We start from the raw sequence: 16,049 nt of genomic DNA, 5'->3' as shown, positions 1-16,049 counted from the left end.
TAATTGTCAAGAGGAAGCTTTTTTTTTTTTTTTTGGGTTTAGTAGCTATAGTGTAAAATGATCTATTCTTAAGTTGCATTTTCTTCTTTGATAAAGCTCTGTTACCTGAGGCGCTATTTGTTGCAAAGAAGTTCGGCTAATCAGGTTGTTGTCCACTAGGCCTGTTCTGCTGGAAGCAATATGGAAGCTGTAAGTGCGTTTAAAAATAGCGGTATGTGGGGGTTTTTTTTTCTCCCAGCGCGATACTGGTCGCTGGAAATTGCCCGTTGTTTGAGATGGGGATGGATGTCTTTTGATCTTGTCTTTTGTGGATCATATTCTTATCGCGATCCTAACTTTTATATAACATGGAAATAGCTAAGCTCACATTACTGTGAAATGTTTCGCATATTCAAATTTGCACGAAGGAAATCTTCCAACAGCTTCCATTTTGCTGTAATCACTTAATTCACTCTTAACTCTTAACAAATTAATACATTGCATGTTTCTAACGCTACAGATCAAATTTAGTCAACATGGATACGCCACAGTTCGCGATCACAATTTCCCTGGAACGCAGTGCGAGTGTGCAACATTAAAAAGTTGTCAGAAACCAGAACGTCACCCTTTTCCCAGGTGAAATAAAGGCAGACTCGGCGATCAAACAGAATAGAGTCAACTAAAGAAATGAGATTCTGCGAGCCATTGTCGATGCTGATGTCATGGGAATTGTAGGCAGTTTTCCAGCGTGGCCACGGCTGAAGCCAGCGCACGCATGGCGTCCCCAGCGATGGATGCGGCACAATCAGAGGGAGGTCACTTAAATCATGTTGGAAATAGCCATGGCTATGAGTGCTCCAGCGGATCTTGGATAGCTTCTTAATGTTGTAAGACTGTGGCAAGTATTGCACAAAGCGGCTTGAGGATGAGAACAGAGTATAGCCGTCCCCTGGAGGCGCGGCTGCCTGGCAAACGAAATATTGGAACCGTGGTATGGCGGAAACCTGTTTCTCTTCTCCAGTCTTTTCGTCTTTGACGGTGATCAGCTTAAACATGCCGTCATAGTGCATGGGCATAGCCTCTTTTGAGACAACGCTGTTGCTGGAGGCATCTGAATTGCCCTCATCCTTGACTTCTTGGATGACGCCTGACTTCCAGGGTAAAACCGTACCTAGATCGTATGCTTTGGCAGTGAAGGCGCGGCGGTCTCTAGTATCAGTGAAGCCACGAAGAACAACAGGGGAGCATAGTTCAGACAATTGGCGGACTTTTTGCATATCAACAGTACAGAGCGCGTTCTTGGCAGATCGCGGGTCCCGTGGTCGAACCAGTATACCCGTTGGGTAAAGATACTCAAAATCTAGGTCCTTGTCATTCCATGAGAAGAGATCAGATCGCTCCCGGAAGTACATGGGACGGCCATTTTGGTAAATAATCTCATGAGATATAGCCAGCACTTTATAGGCGTGCATCATGGTAATGGTTCCGTCAACCTTGCGCACAGCGGCGCCGTGCCAAGGGGTCATAGGCACCTCGTTATCTTGAGGCAACAGCGCAATGGATATCTTGTTAACATCTGTGGATGGATGAATTGACAAACGAACAGAGACTGGAAATCTCTTTTTAATAGCTTCAGCGAAGGCCTTGAACAGGTTAGCTTGACTCAATAACAGCATTTATGGCTCATCCAGTTGTCGCTGTGACGTACTTTACCGCGATTCAACATCCGTTTGGCAATCTCGGCATTTTCTTTGTCAGCTCTTGAACGACCGAGCTTAGTGTCACGCTCAGTCTCTAGGAACTTCTTATAGCCGCGATATGTAGCGGTCACATCGGCATTGTTTGAGATTTCTTCTGCGACATTGTATCCATCGGGAAGATTACTTTCAAGCCCTTTTCGAAACTCAGGAACCATGCGGAGATATTCCTCCTCTGTTAATGTAGTATAATGGCTATACTCTGATCCCAGTAGCTCATATATACGTGAAAACCGTATGTTGTTGCAGCCCATATCTTGAGCCATGGAGCGTAGAGTCTGGCCATACGTCCACACTTCGCTGTCAGACACATCCAAGAGGTCTAGGATAAGGTTAGTCAGTCTCTATCTTCAGTAAACGTTGGTATAGTTGAAGTGCAATACCATTGTATGATATGCCGTCAGAAATAATTGTCAGATGACAGTCATTTTCTGTTACTTCCTTGATAGACTCGCAAAGGCCATTGAGGTGCATCAATGAGACACGTTCAGCTTCATCTGGAAGCGAACCAAGGACCTTTTGCGACTTATTGGAAGACTTAAAAGGGAATGCCGGCAGGATGAGTTCAATCGACTCGTTGCGATCAATGAATCCCTTGATGAGTTCTTTCGAGGTTATTATCGACGTGGGCATATCCCAATCATTCTGATATTGAATGCGGTAGCGGTTCAGCACCACAGCTGCCGCAGCAGCCTTGTCTGCGGCAGATTTAGGTGGCGGGGGGTGCAATCCGACAGACGACTTGCGTTTTTGGGCCACCACATTTGGATCCGAGGCCTTGAGCAAGAGGTTCATTTTTTCTCGAGCTTGCGGTTTCATAGAGTTCAAGTCCATGACACCTCGCTTCAGAGAATGAGGCTGCAGCTGCACACCGGCAGGCTCTAGGGGAATAAACGGCATTATGACGAATTTTGAGAGGACAATCGACAGGTAGGGATGTCGTTGAAGTTTCTGAATGAAGATTGAGAGAAGTTGGGGACTAACACTCTGGCTTCTGAGTCATTAGCCTCTTTATAATGAGCGTTCGTTGGGCAACCAATACCAGGAAGAAAACAGTACCAGATTTGTATGCAAATATTCTTTCCAGCTCTGTAATTTTACGCAGTCCATACAGTCTGGTGTAACTGATGCCGAATGCCTACTCTAACTTTTTTTGGTTAGCAAATGGATTCTGCTATATAATAATAAAAACCATTTGTTTTTATTATAAATTATTACATTGGGTATTACCAGATAATAGCCTACTGATTACTGTTTTACAGTTTCATCTTCTTTTAACAAAATTGCCAAAAACAGCGCTAGACTAATTGCATTATACTAAACTAAGTAACTTTGGCGTGGTGATTTAAATACTAAATAATCTGCTAGCGCTTTATCTATATATATTTATATATGAAAACGAAAAAATTGTACAACTCATTTTAAACATACAGGTAGTACTTACCTTACAAGGAAGTTACTTCACGGGATGGAACACAAGTTGAATACCGCCGCACGGATCGCCAGTGGGACTGTTAAACAAGGCTTAACAAGGGCGTAAAGGATTAGAGCGTAACCCTAGCTCAGCAAGGATAGTACAGGAATATAGCGGAGCTTGATCGGGACCGAGAACTATTGTTAAATAGTATTAGCTAGTATTGTATTCCCTCAAGCTATGGGTGTTTCTCTATAAACATATTTATTAAGGATAATAATTATCTAATGAATCTGTAAAAGAAACGTAATGGTATTATTGTTATTCTTCCTAATAATATTACTATTAATGTCGATATTAAATAGTTAATTATTTAATAATGTAACAATTTCTTTTAATATTAGAGGTTGTTGTAAATGTAAATAATATTAGTGTTTTATTAATTCAGAAGGCTTATATAAAAACATGAAAAGTTAGTAATATATCCCTTAATTATTAGTAACCCATTTCTTACTGTTTTTACAACCTTTTTAAAAGATAAATACTATCATATTCATGTACAAGAGACACTGTAAGATCTAGGATCCCGAATCCTGAAATCTGTTTATCTTTCTAGCATACCCCACGGGGGTATACAGCACGGCTCCACTAATAAGCAATCCCTCAACCTCATCCCTGAATATTACCGGCAGGACAGAACGAAAGTTCCGGACCAAGGGGTGGGAAAATTACATCGCCGCATATCGCATACATGTTGTCGTATCACACCGGCGGCATTTTCTGTCCACTGCATGCCAACCTACAGGGCTTTCCCGCCGTGAGCCTGGATACTCTCGAGGAAAATTCAAGTTCCATGCAGGAGAAATGCCACCGAAATTACTCCTTGCGGTGCTCGGTACGATGATTGTTCTTTCCAAGGGTTGTTTGTCGCCGTCTGTGTTTGAGACGGCATAGTCTAGGATTAGTAATTACAAGGGTTTACTGGCATCGTGGAGCAGAGTGCAACCTGCCAATAAGACAGAGCATGTTAAGGTTCATGAAAAGAGAGAAAAAAGTATTTATTTAGTGTCCCTTGCCTACAGCATTGTTACGGAGCATAAATCGGTTTGCAGATCTAGATCTAGACACTTTCTCCAGAATTGTACCACGTCAACGTTTCTAAAGTGACACGATGCCTTTCTTTCCTCAGCCACCAGAGCCTGAAGCACTTGGAGTGCACCGAGTTCTGTCACCCCGAGCCGGCGTTCTGGTTAGCCCACTATGCCTTGGCACCATGAACTTTGGCGGCAACTGGTAAATAGTAGCACCGATGACTTCAGTCTGTTACACCACGATTGACAAAGCGTAGGGATGAGCTCCTCGGGCCCTGCTCTAAAGAAACAGCCTTTGCCATGATGGATTACTTCAAAGAGCATGGTGGCAACTTTATTGATACCGCCAATAACTACCAAGGCGGTAATTCTGAGCGTTGGATCGGTGAATGGCTTGAGTCTCGGGGATGCCGGGATGAGATGGTAATCGCCACCAAGTACAGCAATGGCTTCCGCATTCATGAGAAAGGTATCCAACACTCCAGTTTTACTGGAAATTCTACCAAGAGCCTTTACACGACTGTCCAGGCAAGTTTGAAGAAGCTGCGTACAGACTACATTGACATCATGTACGTCCACTGGTTTGACTTCACAACGTCGATTGAAGAGATTATGCAGTCCTTGAACCAACTCGTTCTCTCAGGCAAGGTGCTCTACTTGGGCATCAGTGATACGCCTGCGTGGGTTGTGTCTCGTGCCAATGAATGTATGTTGCCTTCGTGTTCCTATGCCTGTATCACTGCAGCACATTCCATTCTAGAATGGCCAAGTGTCACACCGTTACACGTGCATAACTAATGCTTATCATAGATGCGAGATCTCACGGGTTACGTCAATTTAGCGTCTACCAGGGCCATTGGTCCTGTGCCGCGCGTGATTTTGAGCGAGACATCATCCCCATGTGCAAGGCTGAAGGAATGGCACTTGCTCCTTGGGGCGCACTTGGAGGCGGCTATTTCAAGACTGATACCGAGCGCACCCAAGTTCAGGAGAACAAGAATTCCGGCCGGAACATACCCGTGATGGATACTTCCAACCACAAGAAGGTAGGCAAAGTGCTTGAGGAGATTGGCCGAATCAAAGGTGTGCCAATGACTAGCGTGGCTTTGGCTTATCTACTGCATAAAACACCATACGTCTTCCCTATTCTCGGGGGCCGAAAGCTCGAACATCTCAAGAGTAATATTGAGGCTCTTAACCTGGAGCTTACGAAGCAAGACATGGACATGATTGAAAATGCCGCACCCTTTGATATTGGTTTCCCCATGTGGTTTAATGGAGAAGCTAACCCGAAGAACAATCTGCTCCTTCAAAACTCTGGCCATTTCGATTACGTGGAGGATCCCAAGGTAAGACCAATTTGCATATTCTCTTTATTTGAAGAATCTTTCACTAATTACTCATATTCTAGCCTATTCCTCCACGCAAGAAGATTCCTGAGTACACGAATGGCAAGAGTCACTGAGGATAATACAAATACCGATGTAGTATTCAAGACAATAATTATTTTAAACACATTCTTCCTTATTCAGATGAACCTTCTACCCAGTGATAGTGTGTAAATGCTATAACCATTATGAAAAAAGTAAGCTTAGTAGTATCTTTGTACTATTCTTTTTATTATTAATATTAAGACCGCTTTCTATCAACGGATATTAGCATAGCAACTGTTGTCATTTCCGCCCAGATGACACTAGTTTCTGACATCATTGGTTAAACGGAAGGATCACAGCGCGGAGGGTTAGGTATCTTACATTTACTACATTTGGAAATATACATCTATATTTAGTATGTATATTATGGTTGGTTATTAATTAATACACGCCTCGGCCGAACGGTCTCGAACAGTAGCTTTGGAATACAAGATCTCCATAATTTAAGGATCGCTGTCAAAGGATTCGCATGCACAGAGTCCTCCCGGTACTACATGGGTTTATAGTGATATCGCCAGGGCGGCAAATCTAATCCCACCTCGGGCATGGATCCAGGGCCGACTGCCCGGGTCCCGAGGACTAAAATTGCCAAAACAAGTAATTGCTTGCATACTTTAGGGACCCCAGCACGGGGTACTCCGTAGAAGTGCGCAATTGGAAAATCTCTCAGGCTTCTAACAAAGCTTAGCTGAAGTGGAAAATAAAGGCAGGGATCTGTATTTTACGCTGTAATCAAACAATGGCGAGTGTATTACGTTACATGTCAACGTAAGCTAAAAATGCTCACTCTACTAGTGGTACATTTTCATTTTCATGACCGCCTGGCTCGTAATGGCCTCGGCTGGCTTGTCGCTTTGCTTCTGCATGATTCATTATGAGAATATATACCTGAGCACGATGTGGGAAGCTGTAAATTATCTTTTAGTATACTCATATGTAACACGTCATAAAAAGCAGTACCTTTGGTAAAGTAATTGGACTGTAGAGAACAAAAGTAAGATGTCTGGCATAAGATAAGAATAGGTACCGTCGGACGCTACAAATGGAAGCATACAGATATGTCATACAGACTGAATATGTGAATTTAATACTAAGCAAATACAACGATAATGATACATACAACATTATGACAGGCAATATTTGTAAAAAAAAAAATAATAACAAAATGAAAGAAAAAAGCGAGCGAAGAATAGTTGGAATGGCATGTAAATGATTTCAGCAGCGAAAGTGTAATTGGTTAAAGCCCCCAAGACTCCATCCAATTCTCCATCCACATACCGCGAATTGATTCCAAACTGGAAAAGGTCTTTGATGATTTGGCTATCATATCGGTAGAAAGACTTGGTAACTTGACACCCATAGGAGCATCCAACTCCCGTAGCCAGCCCATAAGGCGGAGAGCTGGGAAAGTTTTCACGTCTTCAGTATGCCCACCTTTGTTTCGTAACATTGTCAGCCATTGCTGGTAAGATACCAACTCCATGTCAGGGCCCAGGCGGTGGCATATCGCCGGAAGAAGTGAACCCCATGATACTGGATTAGGGTTTGCGGCGTGATAGATCTGAAACCTCTCTGGCTTTTTGAGGTCATGATGAATCAACTCTACAAGTATGTCAGGCAGGCGGTCAATTGGAACCCAATCAACGTCATCAGCCATGCCCAAAGTCTTTGGCACAAGACCAAGCGATTTAGATGTGTATATAATCTGAGGTACCCAGTCAAGCGAGTTCCATGCTCCAACTCCAGCATTGGTAGGGCCTGCGATTTGACCAAGTCGTACGACTGTGACCTGGATTCTAACGGTTTGTGAGGCCTCGTAGAGAATTCTTTCAGCTACATGCTTGGATTGAGCATAGCCATTGTTCGCAGTAACCGAGTCTGAAAGGATAATCTTTTCCGGCACTTTCTGACTCTCCTTCCAACCGAGGACACTGGCAATAGAGGAAATAAAAACTATACGCGGCCGACGCTCAGAATTCGCCGAAAGATCAATTAGATGTCGAACTCCTGCGATATGAGTTTTCTCAAAATGTTGTACAGTGTGTAGAAAGTCAAGTTTCCAAGCATTGTGAATGATGATGTCGGTTTCATCTTGCAGAGTAGAGTACTGATCTCGTCCAAGTCCCAAATGCGGCTGTGACAGATCAATTGTGAGAAATTCAACTGGTTTGCTTCCTGGTACCCATTTAATACCGTTTTTCTCACATGCTGCTCTTTGAGCCTTTTCTCCACCCGTAGAACGGTTAAGGCAAAAGATTTTTGTCACATTTGGCTCCTTCATTAACCGATCAAGTAAATGACTCCCCACAGCTCCAGTACTGCCTGTAAGAGCAACAGTGATTACTCGCTTTGGAGTATTCTCTTCCAGATTCTCTGTGTAACTGTGGATCAACTTCTCAATCGTATTGGGTGGTTGAGCTTCCACAGCATCGAGCATTGCCGGAGCCGCAACTTCTCTAACGCGGTTTACGTTTTCCGCGTCCTCTGAAGATTTAGGCGAGTCCATCGCAGTGTCCGAGAGTCTATTCATACGGCTGATTGCTTGTGACAAGCTTTTGATAGTTGGATTTGCATAAATCAGCTGCAATGAAGAATCTCTATCTTGTGGCCATGAGGCCGATATACTTTGGAGCTCGTTTGACAACTGTAAAGCCATTACAGAATCAAGGCCAAGTTCAAATAGGTCATCGTCATTGTTTTTGCTGTGGATGCCGCATATAGCTTCCAAGGCTGTGTGGATAAAGCTCACGGCTTGTAATTCGGTCACCGCGATCGTTATTTTTTGCTCTTTATCAACAATTTCTTCGTCGAGCAAGTACTTTTCCTGCTGAGATACAGTCGTAGTAGAAAGCGACGTGGTATCGTCAATATCAGGCTCTGCGGCAGGTTTCACTGTTCTGGGAGATACTGGCGTTGTTACTGCAGAGCTGGTGTCGCTATTTGTCGATTGACTTGAAGATTTCGTTGTATGGTCAATTATCAGGCCGAGCTTGGACCCTTGGCTATAGTTGTTGGCTTTGGTGAATTGGTTATAGCCATTTCCGTTTGATATCGGTTTTTTGGCTGATTGGCTATGACCGTTTTCATTTGGCAGCGATTTGCCAGTCGAGTAGAGATTATTAAGCTCAGCCTCAAAATTTGCGACTGTAGCTTTTCGCTGCACAGAGCCTTTTGGTGAACGTGAAAACTCCTTTTCCGCAGAGGCAAAAATAATATTTGATTTCAGCAGTCTCCCCTGGGTGGGCAGCGTCATATTGACCCTCTGGACAAATGGCCATAATTCATCCAAAGCCTGTTCATTTGACATTCCAACAGTGGTCTCTGGATCACATTCAACAAGGAGCGCAGCTTGGCTTCTTCCATCCCCAACGATAAGAGTGTCTTTTACCACCGAACATCCTTTAAGCATAAGCTCAGCAGGGATGGGATTGAACTTCTCTCCCGTAGATAGCACAATGAGATCGTCGGTGCGACCCCCATATGTCCAAAGATTGGGCTTTGTTGGATGTGGACTCAAAATGTCTCCAGAGCTATATTTGTCTAGCTCCGGGAACAGCCGGAAGACTGTTTGAACAAACTCATACTCAGGCAGACGCCTGAAGGACATCCGGTAGAGGTTATCGTGCAGGTGTTCAGGGAAATAGCCAGAAGCCGGATGAAACTCAAAGTAATTCCAATCTTCTGGTTCCATAACATACCGCGGGGGTGCGCTATTCTCAGTGAATCCAATGAAATTGTGAAGGATGGTTACTTTAGAAAGCCGGTCTCCCGCTGATTTCGATAGAGGGCCACCTCCATACGCTACAAACTCCAAGCCTTTGGCTCCGCTGAGAGACTCCGTGTGACTAATCTCTTCCAAAACGGAGGGTGGATATATTCCACCAGAGACTTCAGCCGTTCGGTGCACCGCTTCTGCAATGGCCGCTGTAAGAGGTTTGTCGCTTAATGCAAATACGGCCGTCGAGTTGAAAAAGACTGGTTTAAAGAGCGAGAACCAGACGCCAGCAGACTAGATAGTTGTCTTAGTAAAACTATTTCAGAGAAGAATCATACTGCTTACATGGTAGCATGGCATGCCCATAAAGTATCGCCTGTTTGCAAAAAGGCGCCACCACAGTCGACCCTCTGGGTCATCGAGGAGGCGATGTGTGTCCTCTGTCGTAGTACACTCAATGGTTAAAGTGATAGGTTTTGGGGGGCCTATATACTAGATTAGAGTAACGCATATAAATCCACTGTTCTAGCACAGAGACTTACCGGTTGACCCTGATGTGTGAAGGATAAGGAATGGATCTTTCTTCACCTCGTCATAAGTTGCTTCATAAGGAAACGGGGCCACAGGCGTTGGATCGAGCAGCTCATCCAAATCAGGTGCAATCTTGCAAAAGATATCCAGATCATCTACAACTGGTGACAACTTCGCCATTAAGCCGCGGGTGCAGAAAAGTGTTTGACAGCCAGCACGGCGGAGGAGCTCTTGTTGGTACTCAGCCGAATTACGGGGCGACGGCATCATCATCTATAGTTGCAAAGAATCACATTATCTTAGCTTGTGTTGCTTTTAATTTTATCTTTCTTTCCTGTACATACTTGATAGCCGCATTTCATCGTCGCAACCAGGAGAATCGGATATCTCAAGTCATTTGGACCCAAGTATGCAAACACTTCTGATGTTTCCGTATTACCCATCGAGTGTGAAAGCCACCAACTTGCCCGATTGATTGCATTGGCAATCAATGCATAGGTAATATCAACGAAGCCATCTGCGAGATCTTTTGATCGTGGGATAGACGCAAATGCTTTTGTTGGATTGCTTTCGGCTCGCTCATCAATGATGTTGGGTATTAACCTGCGCCCATATTCAGGCTCAGGAGTGTGGTTCAAAGTGCCGGGCATATCGAAAGAGAGGTAGACACACAGGAAAGCCTATTGGTGACAACAATTGTCGATAATGAGATGCGTTGAAAGAACAGATATGGATGAACTGGTGGATGAACTGGTGGATGCAAAATTGTAAGACTCTTTAGTCTTCGCACGCGACTGTCATTTGCGGATGTGCAGGGATCTTTGACAGTGATATTTAAGCAGTCATGTAAGCGTCCCGATGCTACCGCCTTCACCATTATTGTCAAACCAATTAAAGATTCAACCGGCCTTGCTATTAAGCCGAGATAATAATCCTACACACCCTACAGGCCCACAAGCTTATTGACGCAAGAACAGAACGACGGAAAATGTTATTCCATGGCAACCAAGCCTTAATTCGGAGAATATCGTGATGAACATGGTTTACTGTAATCAATTGGAATGATGCAAGGTTAATAGTGTTGTACAATTTGGCCCAGTGATCCTTTATCCACAGAGCTGAACGGATGACGATTCCGCTGCAGAGGAGGATTGCAACCCCTGGACACATGGCTAAAGATATTGCTATACCCCCTAGAACAAGAAACAAGGCCCCCTGGGCGGCTTGTACAGATCCTGATCTGTGCCGCTGGTATCAGGCTTGATAATTTCGCCGGCGTCTTGAAGAACATAATGTCTCGGTATTGCTTGATTAGTCTTAGTTCATGAGATTGATGGCCCTCGGCACCGAGAACAATACATAATACCCTAATACTAATCATTTTCCTGCTACGCTAACGCAGTACGAAATTAATAGGAGTACCTGGTTAAACGAAAAGCGAACGGCCGACAATTGATGTAACCACCCCACATGCCATGAGAGTCATCATTTTCTACAATAGGAAATTGCAACGACTTTCCATGCAGAAGACTACTTACCTACTGCTTATAATTAGCTCATTGAATGAATAATGTATTTAAATTAAAGAACTCATAATTGATATTCTAAACGCATCGGATATTAAAAAATAATAATATTATCACTAAATTAGAAGCTGAGGCTTTTTTGTAGTTTTAGTTAGGAATCTATTTACTTAAAGGTAATATCTGGGAAAATTTTATAACTCTATTATTGTAAAAAAATCAAGAACTTTAAATATACTTAAATTTATATATTATAATATATTATTCTTTTTCCAGCATTAAATATATATTTAATTTGATATATATATATATATATTGCAAATTTGCTATTGGTCAAGCATGGAGATTTTCTCTCAAGTAATTCTTTACTTTAACCTCGCTAGACAGATCCTTAGCCCCAGATAGTAAGCAGAAAGTAAAACATGACTGTGGAGGATTCTTCTAGCTTATACGGCAGCATGGGGGGTCCAATACAAATGAGTGGATTGCCAATTAATACTAGTACATTGAGCACTTATATTGGTCGCCTTGCTGTTTGTATCACGACTTGAAGTCGGACCAAGTGACACAACTATTCACTCCTGTCATTCGCATAGCCACTATGGACATACCTATTTACCTTTACATTCTATGTGTTGCAATACTCTTCGGGGCAATTAGAAAGCTGAATCGCATTGGTAGAAGGCCAGCAGATTTCCCTCCAGGCCCCCCAACACTGCCCATTCTAGGGAATATCCACCAGGTAGTCCCATTCATACGGAGACGGTGACACAACCCGCAGAGAGCATTTGCTAACGGTCCTTCTTGTGTACCTAGCTCCCCAAATCTCAAGGGCATTTGCAGTTTCAAAAATGGGCCCAGGAATATGGCCCAGTGTATAGCCTTATTCTGGGGACACAGGTATTAATCGTGTTGTCTAATGATGTGGCAATTAAAGAACTACTGGATAAGCGTGGTGGCATCCACAGTGATCGCCTTGAGATGTACATTGGACAGACGCTGTGCAGTGGTGGTTATCGGTTTCTAATGCTCGTAAGCCTCGTCACCGACACAGTTAATCTTTCTTTGAATTAATGTGGATAATAGGGATACGGAGATAACTGGCGAACGGTAAGTGGATTTTAACCTTTGCTATGAAGTGAAATGATGAGTGTTTCTAATGCGATTGTACCTAATATTCAGTTCCGGAGACTTGGACATCAACTTCTTAATGTACAATCATCAAAAGCATATGTGCCATATCAAATCCTGGAAAGCAAACAATTATTACGTGAAATTTTAGATCGCCCAGATTTAATACTCGAAAGCTTGCGCAGATACAGTAATTCTTTGTCAACCCACATGATTTACGGGTAAGTCGATGAATCTTTCCTTGTTTTAATTATCGCACGATTTATTTACAAATGCAAACTAGTTGGCGGACTGTACGACATGATGACCCAAGGCTGTTACAGGTATTCAAAGGCTTCAATGACGTTGGAAAGATCACTCAGACTGGAACATCTGCATTTTTGGATTTCTTTCCAATCTTAAGATGGCTTCCTGAATTCTTGACCCCCATGAAGAGGCTGGCCAAGGAACTACATAAGAAAGAGATGGATATGTACCTGAATCTGTGGCTAGAAGCAAAACAGAGCTACAAAAGTGGCACGTACAAAGATTGTATATGTGTGTCTCTGGCTCAACAGCAAGATAAGAATGGATTTACAGACGAGCAAGCTGCGTATGTGGCGGGAAGCTTCCTTGAGGCAGGGTCAGACACAACATCGTCAACTCTCTATGGCTTCATTCAAGCAATGATATTATTTCCCGAGGTACAGCGCAAGGCGCAGGCGGAGATTGATCGGGTCATTGGACCTGATCGCCTTCCAACACTGGACGATGAGGACAATCTACCATATATCCGCGGCTGTGTCAAGGAGTCGCTCCGGTGGATGCCCACTGCGCTTCTTGCAGGAGTCCCGCACGCATCTAATCGCGAGGACCAATACATGGGATATCGCATTCCGGCTGGCGCAGGACTGGTGAACAACGTTTACACCATTCACATGGACCCGCAACGGTATCCTGATCCGCGGGCTTTTAAACCGGAGCGATTTGAAGGCGATATGGCATCAGCTGCAGACTCAGCGCTGAATCCAGATCCGTCTAAGCGCGATCATTATGTTTTTGGAAGCGGTCGCAGGATCTGCCTTGGTATTCATGTTGCTGAGAGGAGCCTCTTTATTGCCATCTCCCGGATGCTCTGGGCCTTTGACTTCCTACCTGAGCTTGATCCTTCCGGCAACCCCATCTTGCCTGATCCCAATAAGCTAACGGAAGGACTTTCAGTTCTGCCAGAGAAATTTGGAGTTCAAATCATACCACGTGATGAAGCTCGAGCTCGCAAAATTATGGACGAATCTATGGAAATAATGATGCAATGAGTGTAGCTTCGAGATGCCTACACAGGCAGATTCAGCAGGTTGTCGATACGGGAGCGTGGTATGGCCGCTATAGAAATCACCTACCCAGCTTTGTATTCTGAGCGTCCTTACATTAATGCTATACGTAGGTCGATTCAGTGTATGTACATGCTGCGGCCTTTATTTTGAAGCCATATTACTGAGAGGCATAACTCACTCTGCGTGGGTACATTGCATGTACTAGCTGCTATATACATACTTTGATCATTGGCCGTTATTAGATCTCTAGGTATTGATATAGAATGCAAGAGAGCAGAAAAGCACAGAGTTAGTTACATAAGTATAAACATTATGAGAAATGGAACCATTAGCACAAAAGCGCAAGCCCGGAGAGATGAAGAAACTGTCGTCTACCTTGGCTTTACTCATCAGAAATCTTTGATGATGTTCCCCTTACTATTAGTCTCTTCAAGAATCTCGGATACCGCTTGTGGTTCGTCACCCTACCATAGAACCTTTAAAGCTGTAGCTCGTACCCCGGTTAGAAAGGCATAATATTTTGCTATACCCCATAGGTCTGTGTAGTATACAATAAAACTATGTGCAAAGATGAAGGGGGAAAAGGTCATTGGTAAAAGTGTTCTAGCTAGTCTATGGAAGCATCACTTGATACCAATGCCAAACGATGAGAACCATGTTAGTTAGCCAAGGCATAAAAGACTCAACGCTTCCCAGTAGTAGCTGCTTAATGGAGATCTTTTATCTGTAGAGAGCTGAAGATGGATGAGATGAACATGCATGTTGCCCTAAACGGTCTTTTCATGAGCTCAAATACTTAACGAGCCTAATCTCTACGCGCTACCTAGTACCTGTCAGATTGAAAGATGGAGTCAGCCGATGCCTACCTATCTTGCTTACTTGGTAAAGTCTGTTCTTATAAGTGCTAAAGTAAAGCACTATATCCTGCAACTACCCAAAAATACATAAAATTGAGAAATTAGGTAAATTACTCTCTAGCTGAGTGTCTCCAAACGAAATAAAAGACAAGCCCATTCTCCCTCTGCATCGCGAAGCCTTCCCCAAACTGGTAGAGCGTCACCGCTGGCGAGCATCAGTTTTGGTTCGCTCCTTATTTCGCGAGGTGCCTTGGCGATGGTCTCGGACTATTTTTCGAACCCCAGCTTTCAGCCCCGTTTATCTACAACTTTTGAGCAGATCGTTCAAAGTGCGACTCATATCGCGCGCTTTTCCTCTTTTTACCGTCCAATGAATTGATCTTTGTGCGGAGCTAGAGACTACATAACCTCTAGAACACCACGCCTAGCCTGCGTTCGTAACCTGGTGGCTATACGAACAATGCCGGGAAGCTCGTTTATATCGGTGCGAGCCGTTGGACAAATTGGAAGGAGTGAGTAGACTAGAGCCTTTAGTAGAGGTAGCATACTCTAGTACGTATTGGAGCTTGTGAATTGTGAATGCTAACGGTTCAGCCGCATTCCTCTACGAACATACGGCCAACTAGCGAGATCATTCAGTTTTCTCTTCTCCCTTTATTCCGTCGTGTCACAAACTACGGAAAAAGGCTGGCTAGCAATTGGGACACGTTAATGCTAGAACTGCTGTCAAGTGATTCCGCACAACTAGGAATGATTCCGCTCAGGCCAATCATGGAGACTGATACGGCCTTCGCCGTGGAGATTCCCCCTGCTTTCTTATGTCTACTTGGCTTTGTGAGAGATGGCCTAGATACCTGAAATGACACCAATATGCATGTATTGGGACTTCTCGTTCCTGAATGGTGAGCCAAGAAGCATGAGCTTTTGATTCAGGTCAGCGTCTCAGCGCAATTAGTGCCAGCCACTCCGTCGCTCAACTTTCACGGCCTACAGAAGCATCAACACCGAACACTATAGGTATATTCTATCAACGATAGTATTTAGTGTGCTCTAATCCCTGCTCAATACGTTGGAACGGCTCTTTAAAAGAAGTCAAGGATGGCAAGACTTGTCTTCGGGTAGCTCGATGCAACCCACCATCCGTCCCTAACGCTAAGATCGAAGCCACCCCTCGGCAACCTTTGTTTTATATTCCCAACAGTCTCCGTTATTGTGGCTTTCCTTGTTTATAATCTATATAGTACAATTTCTTGACAAATTAAAAGTTTTCCTCTTATCTCTTCTTTTGATCTTCTGCTATCTGTA

At 43.7% G+C, this 16,049-nt stretch overlaps 4 protein-coding genes across 4 annotated transcripts; 2 read left to right on the top strand and 2 right to left on the bottom strand.

The window, feature by feature from the left end:
- Positions 1-373: 373 nt before the first annotated feature.
- Positions 374-2,852, bottom strand: TrAFT101_000170 (uncharacterized protein). The gene is made up of 4 exons (XM_024901289.2): positions 2,796-2,852; positions 2,120-2,727; positions 1,688-2,058; positions 374-1,622 (listed from the first exon to the last, which is right to left on the bottom strand). The coding sequence occupies exons 2-4, from the start codon at positions 2,634-2,636 to the stop codon at positions 507-509; spliced, it is 2,004 nt and encodes a 667-aa protein (XP_024755881.2). The 5' UTR covers positions 2,637-2,727; positions 2,796-2,852; the 3' UTR covers positions 374-506.
- Positions 2,853-4,269: 1,417 nt separating this feature from the next.
- Positions 4,270-5,750, top strand: TrAFT101_000169 (uncharacterized protein). Its single transcript, XM_024902823.2, has 4 exons — positions 4,270-4,443; positions 4,499-4,947; positions 5,052-5,590; positions 5,653-5,750. Exons 1-4 carry the CDS (start codon positions 4,322-4,324, stop codon positions 5,704-5,706), a joined length of 1,164 nt encoding a protein of 387 aa, XP_024755880.1. The 5' UTR covers positions 4,270-4,321; the 3' UTR covers positions 5,707-5,750.
- A 1,051-nt stretch (positions 5,751-6,801) lies between these two features.
- TrAFT101_000168 (putative NRPS-like protein biosynthetic cluster) lies at positions 6,802-10,684 on the bottom strand. The gene is made up of 4 exons (XM_024911099.2): positions 10,265-10,684; positions 9,932-10,193; positions 9,735-9,874; positions 6,802-9,683 (listed from the first exon to the last, which is right to left on the bottom strand). The coding sequence occupies exons 1-4, from the start codon at positions 10,568-10,570 to the stop codon at positions 6,912-6,914; spliced, it is 3,480 nt and encodes a 1,159-aa protein (XP_024755879.2). The 5' UTR covers positions 10,571-10,684; the 3' UTR covers positions 6,802-6,911.
- A 1,328-nt stretch (positions 10,685-12,012) lies between these two features.
- Positions 12,013-14,238, top strand: TrAFT101_000167 (uncharacterized protein). Its single transcript, XM_024901258.2, has 5 exons — positions 12,013-12,185; positions 12,260-12,475; positions 12,530-12,553; positions 12,626-12,795; positions 12,858-14,238. Exons 1-5 carry the CDS (start codon positions 12,045-12,047, stop codon positions 13,867-13,869), a joined length of 1,563 nt encoding a protein of 520 aa, XP_024755878.2. The 5' UTR covers positions 12,013-12,044; the 3' UTR covers positions 13,870-14,238.
- The last annotated feature ends 1,811 nt before the right edge of the window (positions 14,239-16,049 follow it).

This window comes from Trichoderma asperellum, chromosome 1 (assembly GCF_020647865.1).
Source record: "Trichoderma asperellum chromosome 1, complete sequence".
Lineage (NCBI taxonomy): Eukaryota > Fungi > Ascomycota > Sordariomycetes > Hypocreales > Hypocreaceae > Trichoderma > Trichoderma asperellum.
Note: the sequence above shows the minus strand (reverse complement) of the source record. Positions and strands in the feature narration are given on the sequence as shown.

Excerpts from the sequence above, each read along its gene's own strand:
- TrAFT101_000167 (XM_024901258.2), top strand. The coding sequence starts at position 12,045 with ATGGACATACCTATTTACCTTTACATTCTATGTGTTGCAATACTCTTC. Across the intron at positions 12,186-12,259 it reads TTCTAGGGAATATCCACCAG|CTCCCCAAATCTCAAGGGCA; the intron begins GTAGTCCCATTC and ends TTGTGTACCTAG. Across the intron at positions 12,554-12,625 it reads ACGGAGATAACTGGCGAACG|TTCCGGAGACTTGGACATCA; the intron begins GTAAGTGGATTT and ends CCTAATATTCAG.
- TrAFT101_000169 (XM_024902823.2), top strand. The coding sequence starts at position 4,322 with ATGCCTTTCTTTCCTCAGCCACCAGAGCCTGAAGCACTTGGAGTGCAC. Across the intron at positions 4,444-4,498 it reads ATGAACTTTGGCGGCAACTG|GGATGAGCTCCTCGGGCCCT; the intron begins GTAAATAGTAGC and ends GACAAAGCGTAG. Across the intron at positions 4,948-5,051 it reads TGTGTCTCGTGCCAATGAAT|ATGCGAGATCTCACGGGTTA; the intron begins GTATGTTGCCTT and ends TGCTTATCATAG.
- TrAFT101_000168 (XM_024911099.2), bottom strand. The coding sequence starts at position 10,570 with ATGCCCGGCACTTTGAACCACACTCCTGAGCCTGAATATGGGCGCAGG. Across the intron at positions 9,875-9,931 it reads TCACACATCAGGGTCAACCG|GCCCCCCAAAACCTATCACT; the intron begins GTAAGTCTCTGT and ends TCTAGTATATAG. Across the intron at positions 9,684-9,734 it reads TGGGCATGCCATGCTACCAT|TCTGCTGGCGTCTGGTTCTC; the intron begins GTAAGCAGTATG and ends ACAACTATCTAG.
- TrAFT101_000170 (XM_024901289.2), bottom strand. The coding sequence starts at position 2,636 with ATGCCGTTTATTCCCCTAGAGCCTGCCGGTGTGCAGCTGCAGCCTCAT. Across the intron at positions 2,059-2,119 it reads TGACGGCATATCATACAATG|ACCTCTTGGATGTGTCTGAC; the intron begins GTATTGCACTTC and ends ACCTTATCCTAG. Across the intron at positions 1,623-1,687 it reads GGATGTTGAATCGCGGTAAA|GCCTTCGCTGAAGCTATTAA; the intron begins GTACGTCACAGC and ends AACCTGTTCAAG.